This window comes from Chanodichthys erythropterus, chromosome 24 (genome assembly GCF_024489055.1).
Source record: "Chanodichthys erythropterus isolate Z2021 chromosome 24, ASM2448905v1, whole genome shotgun sequence".
Classification (NCBI taxonomy): domain Eukaryota; kingdom Metazoa; phylum Chordata; class Actinopteri; order Cypriniformes; family Xenocyprididae; genus Chanodichthys; species Chanodichthys erythropterus.
The window spans coordinates 4,480,071-4,497,127 of record NC_090244.1 but is presented as its reverse complement, the minus strand read 5'-3'; the positions used below and the strand labels follow the sequence as shown (position 1 = coordinate 4,497,127).

General features: G+C 34.8%; 1 protein-coding gene across 2 annotated transcripts in view; it reads left to right on the top strand.

Annotated features, from left to right (window-relative positions):
- myo5c (myosin VC) overlaps window positions 1-17,057 on the top strand; it is a 31,660-nt gene that overhangs the window by 688 nt on the left and 13,915 nt on the right. For both annotated transcript variants that reach the window (XM_067379165.1, XM_067379164.1), the window contains exons 3-19: window positions 1,096-1,264; window positions 1,340-1,484; window positions 1,569-1,725; window positions 1,819-1,962; window positions 2,045-2,126; window positions 6,966-7,073; window positions 7,197-7,303; window positions 7,401-7,666; window positions 9,450-9,531; window positions 9,624-9,764; window positions 10,103-10,225; window positions 10,307-10,390; window positions 10,484-10,612; window positions 13,433-13,530; window positions 13,615-13,701; window positions 14,038-14,149; window positions 14,232-14,443. In XM_067379165.1, coding sequence (XP_067235266.1) covers window positions 1,096-1,264; window positions 1,340-1,484; window positions 1,569-1,725; window positions 1,819-1,962; window positions 2,045-2,126; window positions 6,966-7,073; window positions 7,197-7,303; window positions 7,401-7,666; window positions 9,450-9,531; window positions 9,624-9,764; window positions 10,103-10,225; window positions 10,307-10,390; window positions 10,484-10,612; window positions 13,433-13,530; window positions 13,615-13,701; window positions 14,038-14,149; window positions 14,232-14,443 — 2,246 coding nt within the window. The remainder of the gene's footprint in view (window positions 1-1,095; window positions 1,265-1,339; window positions 1,485-1,568; window positions 1,726-1,818; window positions 1,963-2,044; window positions 2,127-6,965; window positions 7,074-7,196; window positions 7,304-7,400; window positions 7,667-9,449; window positions 9,532-9,623; window positions 9,765-10,102; window positions 10,226-10,306; window positions 10,391-10,483; window positions 10,613-13,432; window positions 13,531-13,614; window positions 13,702-14,037; window positions 14,150-14,231; window positions 14,444-17,057) is intronic.

The following is a 17,057-nucleotide window of genomic DNA, read 5'->3' as shown; positions in this document are numbered from 1 at the left end:
TTCAATGTTCAATAACCTTCTTATCAGGAAATGTTTTTAAGTTCTATGGAATTTTTTTTTTTTTTTTTAAAGGCAAAGGTTGCTGTTAACTGACCTAAAAATACATTCAGATTTAATATTAACCTAAAATATGTTGATTGAAAAAGTAGACATACAATCAATCCATTACAATAAGCTTGAAAAAAAAGAGTTGAAAAGTTCATTGCACTTTTTGGCCACTTTTGTTGTAGTATTTTTGTTTAAGTTGTTTTTCCCCATAAATATCACTGACTTGGTATTTTAGTGTTTTTTTTTTTCTTTTCTGTTTTTTCTTTTGGTCATTTTTACCTATTTGAAAGTGCATCAAATATGCCTACTGATTTTTGAGCTCCTTCCTTTTTTTACCTTCGCGGTCAAATCAATGTAATATATTTTTGTTCAATAATATTTTTTGATTATTATTTAGAATTTTGAGTGGATTTGATGATACTATGCAATATTTATACTTAATATTTTTTTGTATTTTTCAATAAATTCAATATTTCAGATTAAAATATAGTGAAAGCCTTTAACATATCCGAATCATGTCCTTGATTTTTTTCGTGTGTTCACAGATCTAATGCGACAAAAGCCACCAAATGTCATCCCATTCCGATGAAACAAAAAAATTAAAAACGTAAAATTTTTGGTCAGTTCTGACCAAAGAGGCCCAGAGGGTGAAAGGATTAGTTCACTTTCAAATAAAATTTTCCTGATAATTTACTCACCCCCATGTCATCCAAGATGTTCATGTCCTTCTTTCTTCAGTCAAATATAAGTGAAAGTTTTTGATGAAAACATTCCAGGATTATTCTCCTTATAGTGGACTTCAATGGCCTCCAAACGGTCGAAGGTCAAAATTACAGTTTCAGTGCAGCTTCAAAGGGCTTTAAATGATACCAGACAAGGAATAAGGGTCTCATCTAGTGAAACGATCAGTCATTTTCAGAAAAAAATGTAAATTTTTATGCTTTATATAAACAAATGATTACCTTCCAATTGGTTCCGCCAAAACCGCACTTTCGTATTCTTCAAAAAGCTTACGCTGTATGTCCTACGCCTGAATCTCTCTTGCAGGAGTTGCAGTACCCTCTGGAAGGGGGTGAGAAGTTGCCACCCCTCCGAAACCCGGACATCCTGGTGGGTGAGAATGACCTCACGGCCCTCAGCTACCTTCACGAGCCGGCCGTGCTACACAACCTCAAAGTCCGATTTGTCGAGTCCAAAATCATCTATACATATTGTGGTAGGTTGGCTGAAGAATGATGTGAACCCCTTTCTAAAAAATGTGAGGACATCACCATGATATTTACCATCTCAGGAATTATCCTGGTGGCAGTCAATCCATACAAGCAGCTTCCCATCTATGGAGATGCAGTCATCCATGCGTATTCTGGTCAAAACATGGGCGACCTGGACCCTCATATATTTGCTGTGGCTGAAGAGGCCTACAAACAAATGGCCAGGTGACTATCCCAACTATCCCTTTAAACACTGGGAGATTCAGGAAGACCTTGTTTTGGATTGACAGTTTTCTCTTCAAACTGCAGGAATAACAAGAACCAGTCCATCATTGTGAGCGGTGAGTCTGGAGCTGGAAAGACCGTATCAGCTCGGTATGCTATGAGATACTTCGCTATGGTCAGTAAATCTGGCAGCAAAACTCGGGTGGAGGACAAAGTTTTGGCATCCAACCCGATCACTGAGGTAAAACTGTGTGTTTTTAACCAAACCAACATGTTCTACTAGCAAGATAAGATCACTGGATCATCATACAAAAATAATCTGATGTGTTTGCAGGCCATTGGAAATGCAAAAACAACCAGAAATGACAACAGCAGTCGATTCGGGAAGTACACTGAGATCAGCTTCGACAAAAGATACCAAATCATTGGTGCCAACATGAGGACGTACCTCCTGGAAAAGTCAAGGGTTGTGTTTCAGGTGAAAGAAGCTTTTTGTTGACTTTTTGTCAACTGATTAACTAGGTGCAAAACTCACAATGTCTCATTTGTTTCATTTGCAGTCAGAAAATGAGAGAAATTATCACATCTTCTACCAAATGTGTGCTTGTGCAAATCAGCCGGAGTTCAAAGGCTTGAGACTGTGTGAGTGTTTCTACATGTTATATGATTTTATTACTAAACACAGAAATGGGAATCGCTACAAAAGATGTGTAGAGTCCAGGGAGCAACAAAGACTATAATCATAAATGCACTACTTGTAATTGCATTATTTTTGAAATAGCGATAGATAGATTGAAAGAACGATAGATAGATAGATAGATAGATTGAAAGAACGATAGATAGATAGATAGATAGATAGATAGATAGATAGATTGAACGATAGATAGATCGAAAGAACGATAGATAGATCGAAAGAACGATGATAGATCGAAAGAACGATAGATAGATCGAAAGAACGATGATAGATCGAAAGAACGATAGATAGATCGAAAGAACGATAGATAGATCGATAGAAAGATAGATTGAAAGAACGATAGATAGAACGATAGATAGATAGATAGATAGATAGATAGATAGATAGATAGAAAGAATGATAGATAGATAGATAGATAGATAGATAGATAGATAGATAGATAGAACGATAGATAGATAGATAGATAGATAGAAATAACGATAGATAGATTCAAAGAACGATAGATAGATAGATAGAACGATAGATAGATAGGTAGAACGATAGATAGATAGATAGATCGAAAGAACGATAGATCGATAGATCGAAAGAACGATAGATAGATAGATCGAAAGAACGATAGATCGATAGATTGAAAGAACGATAGAAAGATAAATAGAACGATAGATAGATAGATAGATCGAAAGAACGATAGATAGATCGAAAGAACGATAGATAGATCGAAAGAACGATAGATAGATAGATCGAAAGAACGATAGATAGATCGAAAGAACGATAGATAGATCGAAAGAACGATAGATAGATAAATAGATAGAACGGTAGAACGATAGATAGATAGATAGACAGACAGAATGATAGATTGAAAGAACGATAGAACGACAGATAGACAGACAGAACGATAGATAGATTGAAAGAGTGATAGATAGACAGATAGATAGATAGATAGATAGATAGATAGAACGATAGATAGACGGACAGATAGATCGAAATAACGATAGATAGAATCAAAGAACGATAGATAGATCGATAGATAGATACATCGAAAGAACGATAGATAGATCGAAAGAACGATAGATAGATAGATTGAACGATAGATAGATAGATAGATCGAAAGAACGATAGATAGATAAATAGATAGAACGGTAGAACGATAGATAGATAGACAGACAGAATGATAGATTGAAAGAACGACAGATAGATAGACAGATAGATAGACAGACAGAACGATAGATAGACGGACAGATAGATCGAAATAACGATAGATAGAATCAAAGAACGATAGATAGATCGATAGATAGATAGATCGAAAGAACGATAGATAGATAAATAGATAGAACGGTAGAACGATAGATAGATAGACAGACAGAATGATAGATTGAAAGAACGATAGAACGACAGATAGATAGATAGACAGACAGAACGATAGATAGATTCAAAGAACGATAGATAGATAGATAGATAGATAGATAGATTGAAAGAACGATAGATAGATAGAACGATAGATAGATAGATAGATAGATAGATAGATAGATAGATAGATAGATAGATAGATAGATAGATAGATAGATTGAAAGAACGATAGATAGATAGATAGATTGAAAGAACGATAGATAGATAGATAGATAGATAGAACGATAGATAGATAGATAGATAGATAGATAGATAGATTGAAAGAACGATAGATAGATAGATAGATAGATTGAAAGAACGATAGATAGATAGATAGATAGAACGATAGATAGATAGATAGATAGACAGATAGATAGATAGACAGACAGAACGATACATAGATTCAAAGAACGATAGATAGATAGATAGATAGATAGATTGAAAGAACGATAGATAGATAGATAGATAGAACGATAGATAGATAGATAGATAGATAGATAGATAGATAGATAGATAGATAGATAGATAGATAGATAGATAGATAGATAGATAGATAGATAGATTGAACGATAGATAGATAGATAGATAGATTGAACGATAGATAGATAGATAGATAGATAGATAGATAGATAGATAGATTGAAAGAACGATAGATAGATAGATAGATAGATAGATAGATAGATAGATAGATAGATAGATAGATAGATAGAACGATAGATAGATAGATAGACAGATAGATAGATAGACAGACAGAACGATACATAGATTCAAAGAACGATAGATAGATAGATAGATAGATAGATAGATAGATAGATAGATAGATAGATTGAAAGAACGATAGATAGATAGATAGATTGAAAGAACGATAGATAGATAGATAGATAGAACGATAGATAGATAGATAGATAGATAGATAGATAGATAGATAGATAGATAGATAGATAGATAGATAGATAGATTGAACGATAGATAGATAGAACGATAGATAGAACGATAGATAGAACGATAGATAGATAGAAAGAATGATAGATAGAAAGAATGATAGATCGAAAGAACGATAGATAGATCGAAAGAACGATAGAGAGATAAATAGATAGAACGACAGATAGATAGACAGACAGAACGATACATAGATTGAAAGAGTGATAGATAGAACAATAGATAGACAGACAGATAGATCAAAATAACGATAGATTCAAAGAACGATAGATAGATCGATAGATAGATAGATCGATAGATAGATAGGTAGATTGAAAGAACGATAGATAGAACGATAGATAGATAGATAGATAGATTGAACGATACATAGATTCAAAGAACGATAGATAGATAGATAGATAGATAGATAGATAGATAGATAGATAGATAGATAGATAGATTGAAAGAACGATAGATAGATAGATAGATAGAACGATAGATAGATAGATAGATAGATTGAAAGAACGATAGATAGATAGATAGATAGAACGATAGATAGATAGATAGATAGACAGATAGATAGATAGACAGACAGAACGATACATAGATTCAAAGAACGATAGATAGATAGATAGATAGATAGATAGATAGATAGATAGATAGATAGATAGATAGATAGATTGAAAGAACGATAGATAGATAGAACGATAGATAGATAGATAGATAGATAGATAGATAGATAGATAGATAGATAGATAGATAGATAGATAGATAGATAGATAGATAGATAGATAGATAGATAGATAGATAGATAGATAGATAGATAGATAGATAGATTGAACGATAGATAGATAGATAGATAGATAGATAGATAGATAGATAGATAGATAGATAGATTGAAAGAACGATAGATAGATAGATAGATTGAAAGAACGATAGATAGATAGATAGATAGATATATAGATAGATAGATAGATAGATAGAACGATAGATAGATAGATTGAAAGAACGATAGATAGATAGATAGATAGATTGAAAGAACGATAGATAGATAGATAGATAGAACGATAGATAGATAGATAGATAGACAGATAGATAGATAGACAGACAGAACGATACATAGATTCAAAGAACGATAGATAGATAGATAGATAGATAGATTGAAAGAACGATAGATAGATAGATAGATAGAAACGATAGATAGATAGATAGATAGATAGATAGATAGATAGATAGATAGATAGATAGATAGATAGATAGATAGATAGATAGATAGATAGATTGAACGATAGATAGATAGATAGATAGATTGAACGATAGATAGATAGATAGATAGATAGATAGATAGATAGATAGATAGAAAGAACGATAGATAGATAGATAGATAGATAGATAGATAGATAGATAGAACGATAGATAGATAGATTGAACGATAGATAGATAGATAGACAGATAGATAGATAGACAGACAGAACGATACATAGATTCAAAGAACGATAGATAGATAGATAGATAGATAGATAGATAGATAGATAGATAGATAGATAGATAGATAGATTGAAAGAACGATAGATAGATAGATAGATTGAAAGAACGATAGATAGATAGATAGATAGAACGATAGATAGATAGATAGATAGATAGATAGATAGATAGATAGATAGATAGATAGATAGATAGATAGATAGAAACGATAGATAGATAGATAGATAGATAGATAGATAGATAGATAGATAGAAAGAATGATAGATAGATAGATAGATAGAAAGAATGATAGATAGATCGAATGAACGATAGATAGATAGATCGATAGATAGATAGATAGAAAGAATGATAGATAGATCGAATGAACGATAGATAGATAGATAGATAGATAGATAGATAGATAGAAAGAATGATAGATAGATAGATAGAACAATAGATAGATAGGTAGATTGAAAGAACGATAGATAGATAGAACGATAGATAGATAGATCGATAGATAGATAGGTAGATTGAAAGAACGATAGATAGAACGATAGATAGATAGATAGATAGATAGATAGATAGATAGATAGATAGGTAGATTGAAAGAACGATAGATAGATAGATAGAACGATAGAACGATAGATAGATAGATAGATAGATAGATAGATAGATAGATAGATAGATAGATAGATAGATAGATAGATAGATAGATAGATAGATAGATAGATAGATAGATAGATAGATAATTATGCATTATAATAGCTCATTATAATTTTTGATTGCATACTGGGCTTTTTTTTTTTGCATTAATACATTTTTGCAGTTTTGCATTAATAATTAAAATACTTAAAAATGCATATGAAAATACCAAAATAAGTTATCATGATTGGTTAAAGTGACATTAAGTGAATATTTTTCTCATAAAAATATATAAAGAACAGCTTTCAGTTCATATAAGCAAAATGAGATTAATACTGTAGAGTGGAAATTTAGTTTGTTTTTCATCTGTTGATTAGTGGGTGCAAACAAGTTTAATTACACTCGTTTGGGTGGAGAGACGGAGATCGAGGGTGTGGACGACCGCGCTGACATGGCAGAAACACGCAGAACCTTCAGTCTACTGGGTAACAGACTGAGGTTTTCAAAAACATCTGACAACTGATTCAGTTCAGCAGATTAATCAAGATCATGTCTGTCCATCTGTGAACCTCATCTACTCTTCCTCCGTCTGTCTTGTTTCTCTTCAGGTCTTAAGGACAGTTTTCAGGCTGATGTGTTTAAGGTGCTCGCTGCAATTCTGCATTTAGGAAACGTAGTCATCAAGGAGAACAGCTCTGAGAAATCATCCATCGGTGTAAGAATTTTTTTTTTTTTCATTTTATCTGTTTTAAAAAAATCTTGATGGTTTTTACAGAGTTGCCATTTTGTAATAATTTCTGCTTTCTCTCCAGTCCAGAGACCCGCACTTGGCCATATTCTGTGACCTGATGGGCGTGAACATGGAGAACATGTGCCGCTGGCTGTGTCACAGACGAATAGTCTTGTCAGCGGAGACGGTGGTGAAACCGCAGCCCAAGGAACGTGCCATCAATGCCCGTGATGCCCTGGCCAAACAAATCTACGCCCATCTTTTCGACTGGGTCATCCACAAGATCAACCAGGCACTAATGGTCCCTGGGAAGCAACATTCATTTATTGGGGTGTTGGATATTTATGGGTACGCTAAATTCATCTACATATATATTTGCATGTGTATGAATCGCTTTCTCATTTCCACAGTTTTCACAAGTCATCATAGGTGAACGGAAACTAAACAAATATAATTTTAGATTTCCCGTTTGCCCCAATATCAAAAGAAAAATCCTTGATAGAATTTCAGGGCTTGACATTAAAGCATTAGTTCACCCAAAAATTAAAATAATGTAATTAATTATTCACCTTCATGTCGTTCCACACCTGTAAGACCTTCGCTCATCTTCAGAACACAAATTATGATATTTTTGATGAAATCCAATGGCTCAGTGAGGCCTCCATTGACAGAAAGATAATTTACACTTTCAATGCCCAGAAAGCTACTAAATACATATTTAAAACAGATCATGTGACTACAGTGGTTCAACCTTAATGTTATGAAGTGACGAGAATACTTTTTGTGTGCCAAAAAACAAAATAACAACTTTATTCAACAATATCTAGTGATGTGCGATTTCAAAACACTGCTTCATGAAGCTTTATGAATCTTTTGTTTCGAATCAGTGGTTTGGAGTGTGAAAGTCACGTGATTTCAGTAAACGAGGCTTCGTTATGTGTTTTGAAATTTCAATGGTTCACCACTGGGGGGCGTGAGTATGACATTTTGATACGTACTCTGAACCACTGGTTCGAAACAAAAGATTCATAAAGCTTCATGAAGCAGTGTTTTAAATTGCCAATCACTAGATATTGTTGAATAAAGTCGTTATTTTGTTTTTTTGGCACACAAAAAAATATTCTCGTCGCTTCATAACATTAAGGTTGAACCACTGTAGTCACATGAACTGTTTTAAATATGTCTTTAGTAGCTTTCTGGGCATCAAAAGTGTTAAGTGTGCGTCAGGTTTTAAAGTGACAGCAGCCTAATATACCTGCTGCCAAATTATGAGATAATATTAAAAAATATCTATATGATACCCCATGGTATTGATGAAAATACTGAGTAGCTAGTATCTTTGGAAAACCACTAGCCTGAGTGGCTGATGAGCAAAAAAGTTCATGTCAAGCCCTGTACATTTCTATGATTTTACAAAAGAGGACCAGAAATATGGAGAGATTCTGACATTGGTCAGAAAAGAAAAAGATGTTAAAGGTGCCCTAGAACTTTTTAAAAAGATGTAATATAAGTCTAAGCTGTCCCCTGAATGTGTCTGTGAAGTTTCAGCTTAAAATACCCCATAGATTTTTTTTTAATTCATTCTTTTAACTGCCTATTTTGGGGCATCATTAACTATGCACCGATATAGGTTGCGGCCCCTTTAAATCTCCCGCTCCCCCCTCCCCCAGAGCTCGCGCTTGCCTTGAACAGCATAAACACAGTTTACACAGCTAATATAACCCTCAAAATGGATCTTTACAAGATGTTCGTCATGCATGCTGCTTGCATACATCGGATCGTATGTAAGTATAGTATTTATTTGGATGTATTACATTTGATTCTGAATGAGTTTGAGGCTATGCTGCGTGGCTAAAGCTAACATTACACACTGTTGGAGAGATTTATAAAGAATGAAGTTGTGTTTATGCATTATACAGACTGCAAGATTTGAACATGGGCTGGCATATGCAAATATTGGGGGTGTACATATTAATGATCCCGACTGTTACATAACAGTCGGTGTTATGTTGAGATTCGCCTGAGATAAATTTTTAATTCTTGGGCACCTTTAAATTCATGATATACATTTTACATTTTAAATTCAGATATACATTTTTCTAATGTTGATCCGTCTTTCGGTTTCTTTTAGATTTGAGACATTTGAAGTTAACAGTTTCGAGCAGTTCTGCATTAACTACGCCAACGAGAAGCTGCAGCAGCAGTTCAACCTGGTGCGTCCCTTTTTATTTTCTTTTGCAAGAAATAAATTTGTTTTGAAGTGGAACTATTTATAAAAACATGCCTCTGATCATTATCCCATCAGCACGTGTTTAAACTGGAGCAGGAGGAGTACATGAAAGAGGACATCCCGTGGACGCTGATCGATTTCTACGACAATCAGCCTGTTATTGATCTCATCGAGGCTAAGATGGGCATCTTGGACCTTTTGGATGAGGAGTGTCTGGTAGGAATAACACTGATGTGAAAATTACTGTCCTAACCAGCTTAAATTGTGGCACAATACAAGAAAGCAGCGATTTATATTTGTGATGGGTAGCTCAGCCCTTACTGAATTCTCATTAGTCACACACAGCTGAATATTAATTATCTGATATGTTCTGATTGGCTGTTATTTTTTTACAGTATCAAGGACAGAATTAAAATGACATGGTTAGGACACAAACTGTCATATGCGTATGAGTTCATAATGAAATTCCATTTGAAAATCCATTTCCAGAGAAGCAGATTTTTGTTTGTTTTAATTTGTTTGAATTTGTTCACTAACTGAATGATTTCCCACAGTTCCCACAGGGCACTGATAAAAACTGGCTGCAAAAGCTGTACAATTTTCTAGGTTCAAACCCACTATTTGAGAAACCTCGCATGTCTAATGACTCTTTTATGATCCAGCATTTTGCTGATAAGGTGAGAGACTATTACTTTTCTATACTGTCTTAAATAATATAGTGAAAATGTTGCAAAAAGAACTGAAACTGTTTTCCTTAGGTAGAATATCAGTGTAAAGGTTTTTTGGAGAAGAACAGAGACACACTTTATGAAGAGCTAGTCGACATCATGCGCACTAGTCAGGTATTAACATAATGTTTTGCTTTATGATCTTTAAAGAATGAGTCTGAGTTTAATGTTGTTATAATGATGTGTATCTAATTTCTGTGCTGTTAGTTTGCTCTCTTGGCAGACTTTTTTAAAGAGGAGGAACCAAATTCTGTCCACAAAATGATCAAAGTTAAACCAGCACAGGCCAGAGTCAAAGCTTCAAACAAGCAGCTGAGAACCACCGTAGGAGACAAGGTACAAAATCACAGACTATTGAGTATAAAAGTCATAGACAGTCACTTGTCACCACCTATTGGTGTAATAATGTAGCCTGCAAAAACAAAATATATATACTCACTTTTAAACTCGCTAAACGTCATAAAGACAGTTACTTGTCGCCACCTACTGGTGTTATAATGTAACTTGCAAAAACAAAATACATATACTCACTTTTATACTAGCTAAAAGTCATAAAGACAGTCACTTGCCGCCACCTACTGGTGTAATAATGTAACTTGCATAAACAAAATGTGTATACTCACTTTTATACTCGCTAAAAGTCATAATAATGTAACCTGCAAAAAACAAATATATATACTCCCTTTTATACTTGTTAAAAGTCATAAATTCAGTCATTTGTCGCCACCTACTGGTGTAATAATGTAACCTGCAAAAACAAAATGTGTATACTCACTTTTATGCTCGCTAAATGTCATAAAGATAGTCTCTTGTCGCCACCTACTGGTGTAATAATGTAACTTGCATAAACAAAATGTGTATACTCACTTTCATACTCACTAAAAGTCATAAATACAGTCACTTGTCGCCACCTATTGGTGTAATAATGTAACTTGCAAAAACAAAATGTGTATACTCACTTTTATACTCGCTAAAAGTCATAAAGACAGTCACTTGTCGCCACCTACTGGTGTAATAATGTAACCTGCAAAAACAAAATGTGTATACTCCCTTTTATACTTGTTAAAAGTCATAAATACAGTCACTTGTCGCCACCTACTGGTGTAATAATGTAACCTGCAAAAACAAAATGTGTATACTCACTTTTATACTCGCTAAAAGTCATATTAATGTATCTTGCAAAAACCAAATATATATACTCCCTTTTATACTTGTTAAAAGTCATAAATACAGTCACTTGTCGCCACCTACTGGTGTAATAATGTAACTTGCATAAACAAAATGTGTATACTCACTTTTATGCTCGCTAAAAGTCATATTAATGTATCTTGCAAAAACCAAATATATATACTCCCTTTTATACTTGTTAAAAGTCATAAATACAGTCACTTGTCGCCACCTACTGGTGTTATAATGTAACCTGCAAAAACAAAATACATATACTCACTTTTATACTAGCTAAAAGTCATAAAGACAGTCACTTGCCGCCACCTACTGGTGTAATAATGTAACCTGCAAAAACAAAATGTGTATACTCACTTTTATGCTCGCTAAATGTCATAAAGATAGTCTCTTGTCGCCACCTACTGGTGTAATAATGTAACTTGCATAAACAAAATGTGTATACTCACTTTCATACTCACTAAAAGTCATAAATACAGTCACTTGTCGCCACCTATTGGTGTAATAATGTAACTTGCAAAAACAAAATGTGTATACTCACTTTTATACTCGCTAAAAGTCATAAAGACAGTCACTTGTCGCCACCTACTGGTGTAATAATGTAACCTGCAAAAACAAAATGTGTATACTCCCTTTTATACTTGTTAAAAGTCATAAATACAGTCACTTGTCGCCACCTACTGGTGTAATAATGTAACTTGCATAAACAAAATGTGTATACTCACTTTTATGCTCGCTAAAAGTCATAAAGACAGTCACTTGTCGCCACCTACTGGTGTAATAATGTATCTTGCAAAAACCAAATATATATACTCCCTTTTATACTTGTTAAAAGTCATAAATACAGTCACTTGTCGCCACCTACTGGTGTAATAATGTAACCTGCAAAAACAAAATGTGTATACTCACTTTTATACTCGCTAAAAGTCATAAAGACAGTCACTTGTCGCCACCTACTGGTGTAATAATGTAACTTGCAAAAACAAAATGTGTATACTCACTTTTATACTCGCTAAAAGTCATAAAGACAGTCACTTGTCGCCACCTACTGGTGTAATAATGTAACCTGCAAAAACAAAATGTGTATACTCACTTTTATACTCGCTAAAAGTCATAAAGACAGTCATTTGTCGCCACCTACTGGTGTAATAATGTAACCTGCAAAAACAAAATATATATACTCATTTTTATACTCGCTAAAAGTCATAAAGACAGTTACTTGTCGCCACCTACTGGTGTAATAATGTAACCTGCAAAAACAAAATGTGTATACTCACTTCTATACTCGGTAAAAGTCATAAAGACAGTCACTTGTCGCCACCTACTGGTGTAATAATGTAACCTGCAAAAACAAAATATATATACTCATTTTTATACTCGCTAAAAGTCATAAAGACAGTTACTTGTCGCCACCTACTGGTGTAATAATGTAACCTGCAAAAACAAAATGTGTATACTCACTTCTATACTCGCTAAAAGTCATAAAGACAGCCACTTGTCGCCACCTACTGGTGTAATAATGTAACCTGCAAAAACAAAATGTGTATACTCACTTCTATACTCAGTAAAAGTCATAAAGACAGTCACTTGTCGCCACCTACTGGTGTAATAATGTAACTTGCAAAAAGAGTCCTGTGCACAGTCAAGTTTGTTTACATTGAAATACAGCATGTAAGAGCAGCAAAGATCTTTCCCCAAAAAAACAGCCCGTCCACTGTGTAGATCCAGTCAATAAACTTTTAACCTTGTGATTATTTGAATGCTTGTAACACACAAATAACGATATTGAGTGGTTGAAAAAACTTTGTAAAGCTCTTTCATGCAAAATATACATAACAACTCTCATGATGGATCAGCTGTAGCACAAACACAGTATGATCTTAAATTTGGTCAATTCATTGAGACAAAAAAATAATACAGCACTGCACAGGATATGTAACATCTCTAACGTCTTTATCTGCTCTCTGTTTACAGTTTCGAAGTTCCCTGTACCTGTTAATGGAGACGCTAAATGCTACTACACCTCATTATGTGCGCTGCATTAAACCCAATGAGGAGAAACAGCCATTTGAGTAAGTGACAACAAACCTGAATTATTTTATTTGGGACTTTTTGTCATTTGTATACAGTAAATAAAACTGTGTGTGTTTGCTCAGGTACGACTCAAAGCGTGTGGTGCAGCAGCTGAGGGCCTGTGGTGTGCTGGAGACCATCCGCATCAGTGCCCAGAGTTACCCATCCAGGTGACCAGCACCCCAATCATTTACTCATGTTTATTTAAAATTAAGGCCAATTCACACCACACCAACAGATGGCAACAGACACTTCGTCGGGTTAGTATGTTACCCCTATCAGAGTCTGTTGGTGTCTGTTGGAGCTTGTTTTCGCTGATTGAACATTCTGAATCTGAGTTCTGAGTTAGAATGTCTGAGAAGTGAATCTCAAGGAACACATCAGAAGATCCAACCAAGCAAGTTTAAAATGCCACAGAACATCATCTTGGTACAGATTAGCAATGTGTCCTTGACTGTCAGGTCTCTCTCTTTTCAAGTTCTCATCCTCTCTGTCTATCTTTACAGGTGGACATATATAGAGTTTTACAGCCGTTATAGTATCTTGATGAGCCAGTCCGAGCTGAGGCTGGGAGAGAAGAAGCAGACGTGCAGGACAGTCCTGCAGAAACTCATTCCTGTAAGAGAACCGCGCTGTGGTACATCTGAGAGCTTGTGTTCTTCAAGCATGTTCTGAAAATGTCATCTTTGGTGCATTACAGGATTCCAACCAGTACAAGTTTGGGCGGACTAAGATCTTCTTCCGGGCGGGACAGGTGGCGTACCTGGAGAAGCTGCGTTTGGATCATCTTCGTGGGGCTTGTGTGACTATTCAGAAGCACGTGAGGGGCTGGAGGCAGAGACGCAGGTTCCTGCATATGAGACAAGCTGCCATCACGATACAACAGTATGTGCGTGGAAAGAAACAGATCAGGTGAGGATTTCCAGAGAGCTAGCAATCCAAAACTTTACCTTCTTAAACCTTTTGTTCAAAAATACAGTAATATTGTGAAATATTATTACAATTTAAAATAACTGTTTTCCATCTGAATATATTTTCAAATGTAATTTATTCCTGTGATCAAAGCTGAATTTACTCTAGTCTTCAGTGTCACATGATCCTTCAGAATTTCGGACTTTATATCTCGTAATTCTGACTTTATATCTCGCAATTCTGACTTTGTAACTCGTAATTCCGACTTTGTAACTCGTAATTCCAACTTTATATCTCGCAATTCCGACTTTGTAACTCGTAATTCCGAATTTATATCTCGCAATTCTGACTTTATATCTTGCAATTCTGACTTTATATCTCACAATTCTGACTTCATAACTCGTAATTCTGACTTTATAACTCGTAATTCTGACTTTATAACTCGCAATCCTGACTTTATATCTCACAATTCTGACTTTATATCTCGCAATTCTGACTTTATATCTCGCAATTATGACTTTATATCTCACAATTCTGACTTTATAACTCGCAATTCTGACTTTATATCTCGCAATTATGACTTTGTAACTCGTAATTCCGACTTTGTAACTCGTAATTCCAACTTTATATCTCGCAATTCCGACTTTGTAACTCGTAATTCCGAATTTATATCTCGCAATCCTGACTTTGTAACTCGTAATTCCGACTATACCTCGTAATTCTGACTTTATATCTCACAATTCTGACTTTATAACTCGCAATTCCGACTTTGTAACTCGTAATTCCGACTTTGTAACTCGTAATTCCGACTATAACTCGTAATTATGACTTTATAACTCGTAATTATGACTTTATATCTCGCAATTCTGACTTCATATCTCACAATTCTGACTTTATAACTCGCAATTCCGACTTTGTAACTCGTAATTCCGACTTTGTAACTCGTAATTCCGACTATAACTCGTAATTCTGACTTTATAACTCTCAATTCTGACTTTATATCTCGCAATTCAGACTTTGTAACTCGTAATTCCGACTTTATAACTCGCAATTCTGACTTTATAACTCACAATTCTGACTTTATATCTTGTAATTCTGACTTTATAACTTGCAATTCTGACTTTACAACTCGTAATTCGGACTTTATATCTCTCAATTCTGAAAAAAAGCCTATTCAAAACAAAGGCGTAGTTTGATGACGCCAAGTTTTAGAGCGGAAACTTGGGACATGTGGTCTCCATCTCAATGGACGGTGCAAAAGAATAGGGATTGGAGTCTGGAAGAACTCATGTTCGTGGATGTGATTATTAACGTTACTGTAGTATGAAGCAGAGCAGGAGCGAGTGTTGTGGAGCTGTACGAGGAGCTGGAGCGATTGATCAACACACGCCTCACGAGCAGCGGGACTTTTATTATGACACAGCCGCCGGCGCCGCTTCCGCTTTTCCGGTCATGAGTTTACGGGAGCTGTCCTTGTCGACAGAACCAGCGGCAGATGGTAAACAGTAATTATGTTCCATAAATAAGTAACACAATCCACCATAAAACGTGCAAGAAGTAAATAAGGAACTGCTTGAAGCAAGCTAGTGGTTTGCTGGACGCTAGACACTACTTCCGCATTTGTTCACGGCACTGTTGTCATGTGGTTTCTACGTCAGTAAAGGCGGTAACAAAGGTAATTGACATCATTGACAGGCGACTGCACTGCCCCGTGTCACTGTTTAGAATGGGAATTTTCTCATGATTTACAAGTAGTTGAAAGTAGTTGAGAGATATTGTTAGTAATCAGCTGAACAAAATGTATAACACTAGCCTAGTGGTGTTTGGATATTTTACTGCAAGAAGTTTACATATTGTACCTTTACAGTTTTTTACAGACGCTAGGACACATTTCTCAATACTTAGGTCACTTTTGCAAAACTCTTCACACAGTTCTCCTAACCTACTTTCATCTTGGCAAAGCAGTTAATTTCACATTCAAAATGCACTACAACTACCAAAACACTTCATTCAGGTCTCAAATCAACTCATTCTTTCAGAACACTAGCAAACGTTGACAGCCGACAAACACACTTTGTCACCCACAAAACAATGACCTGAAAAACACTAACAACATGTAGCATTATACAATGTTTTCTTGTGTAAAACAAGGACACATTTCTGTTTATAATTCACTGCAATATATGTTACTGGAATGAATCAGACATGATGCAGAATTCGTCAATATTTTATGTCGTTTATTTATTTTTATATTTTTTGTATAATTCCAAAATACAAGAATTTTTATACACACCATCCACTGATACAGATACAATTCAATTGTTTTCATAGCATTTGATTTTAAGATTTAAAATATATTTCATTAAAATATTACTGTAGGAATGTAGCAAATTGCTGTCTTATTGAGTTTTGTATTATGTTATTGTTTTGAACACAAGTTTAACAGTTTTGAAAACAGTATGTAAGCATGTGCCAATCGGTCTGTACATACAAAGAGTTTTGGCAGTTGTTGTGTCTGAGTGAGAAAAGAATTCATGAAATTTGAGAGATGTAGTCATTGAATGCATTTTGTGCCAAAGCAATGATAATTGATCCTCAGTTTAGCCCACATAGA